This window comes from Octopus bimaculoides, chromosome 9 (assembly GCF_001194135.2).
Source record: "Octopus bimaculoides isolate UCB-OBI-ISO-001 chromosome 9, ASM119413v2, whole genome shotgun sequence".
Taxonomy (NCBI): domain Eukaryota; kingdom Metazoa; phylum Mollusca; class Cephalopoda; order Octopoda; family Octopodidae; genus Octopus; species Octopus bimaculoides.
The window spans coordinates 1,304,750-1,307,097 of NC_068989.1; the positions used below are offsets into that span (position 1 = coordinate 1,304,750).

At 38.6% G+C, this 2,348-nt stretch overlaps 1 protein-coding gene across 1 annotated transcript in view; it reads right to left on the minus strand.

The window, feature by feature from the left end:
- Positions 1-2,289, minus strand: part of LOC106871218 (pancreas transcription factor 1 subunit alpha) — an 8,109-nt gene extending 5,820 nt beyond the window's left edge. Inside the window, exon 1 of the mRNA XM_014917572.2 lies at positions 274-2,289. Within this exon, the coding sequence (XP_014773058.1) occupies positions 274-898 (625 nt within the window). The 5' untranslated portion in view covers positions 899-2,289. The remainder of the gene's footprint in view (positions 1-273) is intronic.
- Positions 2,290-2,348: the final 59 nt, after the last annotated feature.

Sequence of the window (2,348 nt, forward strand, 5' to 3'; positions counted from 1 at the left end):
ATATATATATATATATATATATATATATGTGTGTGTGTGTGTGTGTGTGTGTGTGTATGTGTGTATGTATATATATATATATGTGTGTGTGTATATGTATATCTATCTATATGTGTGTGTGTGTGTATGTGTATGTGCGTGTGTGCGTATAAGCATTGAAAGAAATGACGGAGAATGAAAATATAATATGCAATAAATATGAATTTTAAAAAATTTAAAAACTGCAAGAAACTTGAGAAGAAATTCTAGAAATGGTTTTGTGTTAATATTTACCTCCAGTTTGTGTCGTTAGGTGGCACCACATGATAACCTTTTCCTGATGCCGTGGACTCTTCGCCATCCTTTTGTCTGTCCCATACTCATTGCAGCTCTGCACCAAGTCACTCAAGTACTCAATGTAACGTATGGCCAGCCGGAGCGTGTCCACTTTCGACAGACGTCGTTCCGTGGTCACTGTGTCCGGTATGCACGTGCGCAGTTTGTCGAAAGCATCATTAATGGACTTCATCCGTCTCCTCTCGCGCATGTTCGCCGCCCGTCGCTGCAGCGCTTTCCGAACCGGTTTTCCTCGGAGTGGTCCGAATCCAGCTTTTCTATGCCCGGATATCTCTTCTTCGTCTTCGTCCTCTTCCTCTCCTCCATCGACGTCACCGCCGCCAATGGCCACGCCGACATCGATGGTTCTTTCGATAAAAGCCGAGTATCCGTCATCCAAAGAAGCGTAAGTCTGCAGACTGTTTTCTAAATCCGAGCAATCGTTCTCCTCCCCATTTGAACCGAAGGGCGAATCATCCAGAAAATCGTCTTCAAATCCGGTGTCGTATGAACCGACGCTCTCATAGCAGAAGTCAAGCAGTTCTTTCTCGAAACCGCACAAATAGTTTTCCATCATGAACATCTTCTCGCCTCTCAGTGTCTTTTAGGTTCTTTTTATAACTGGTCGTCTCGTGTGTGCGAGTGTGTATGTGTGTGCGAGTGTGTATGTGTGTGCGAGTGTGTATGTGTGTGTGGGAGAGAGAGGGAGGGAGGGAGAGAGGGAGCAAATAATTTATATTTATATAATAATTAAACATATATTATGCAACATGTTTATATAAGAGACATGAAAGTTCAAACTATTAACATATATATATATGTGTATTTAAATGCGTTTGCGCGTATGTATAATCTCTGTATGTCTATATATGTATTTGTGTGTATGTATATATATATATATCGTATGTCTATATATGTTTGTGTATATATTGGTTGGGTATCAATGTTATAACGACATCGTCTGCAATATCAATTTACAAGGAATAGCAAGAAATTAGAATTTAGCTGCAGACGACAAAAGGAAATTATACAAAAAAACAAAAGATTAAAAAATTAAATTGAATTAAAAAAAAAAGCTAAAACAACTAAAAAAATGTAGACATGGAATTTAAATATTCTAAATATGTGGTTATTTTGATAATTAGTTTTGTTCTAGAAGACTTTTTTTTTTCTTTTCTATCTAGTATTCCTTTCTTTCTTTCTTTCTTTCTTTCTTTCTTTCTTTCTTTCTTTCTTTCTTTCTAATTTAGAATCTTCTTCAATTTCTTTTTTCCTTTCCTTATTATTTACTTTATTCCTTCGACTTTCCTTTCCGTTCCGTCTTTAATCCCAAGGGATTTACCATTATTTTTTGGTTTTGATTCTTGGCAAAAAAAAAAAAAAAATCAAATAAAACAAAACAATAAACGAAATAATGTCCACAAAATGAAAATAAAAATAACTAAAAAACAACTATAAAAAATATTTGGGTTCAAACTCTGGCAAAAGTACTTTGATGGGGACACCTTCAGGGGGAAAAGGGCTGTGAATACATACGCGCCGGCGCGTGTGTATGTGTGCGTATCAGTCTGTGTGTGTGAGTGTGTGTGTTTGTATGTTGGTGTGTCTATATATGTAACACTTATAAAATAGTGCCGCCTTTGAAGTTGAGAATCTACTTTACTCTGTGTGTGTGTGTATAATATCAGTGTGTGTGTGTGTGTATAATATTTATATATAGTTTTGTGTGAATCAGTTGTGTTTTGTTAGTGTCGCATCTGAAACTGTTTCGTAACGCGATTCTGCTTGCCCCAGTCCGTAATAAGTGTGTGACACGCGACTCGGGTCGGGCCGTAGTTTTATAGTCGGCACGTGCCGCTCCTGTCGTCACAGCAGGCCACGTGGTCATCAGATGAAGATATTAGGGGAGGGAGAGAGAGAGAGGGAGAGAGGGAGAGAGAGAGGGGGAGACAGAGAGAGAAGTGGAGTCGAAGTGGAAAGTTAAGGTGGGTGGGGGGACAGTTGACTGAGGAGTAGTGGGAGGAAGAGAGGTG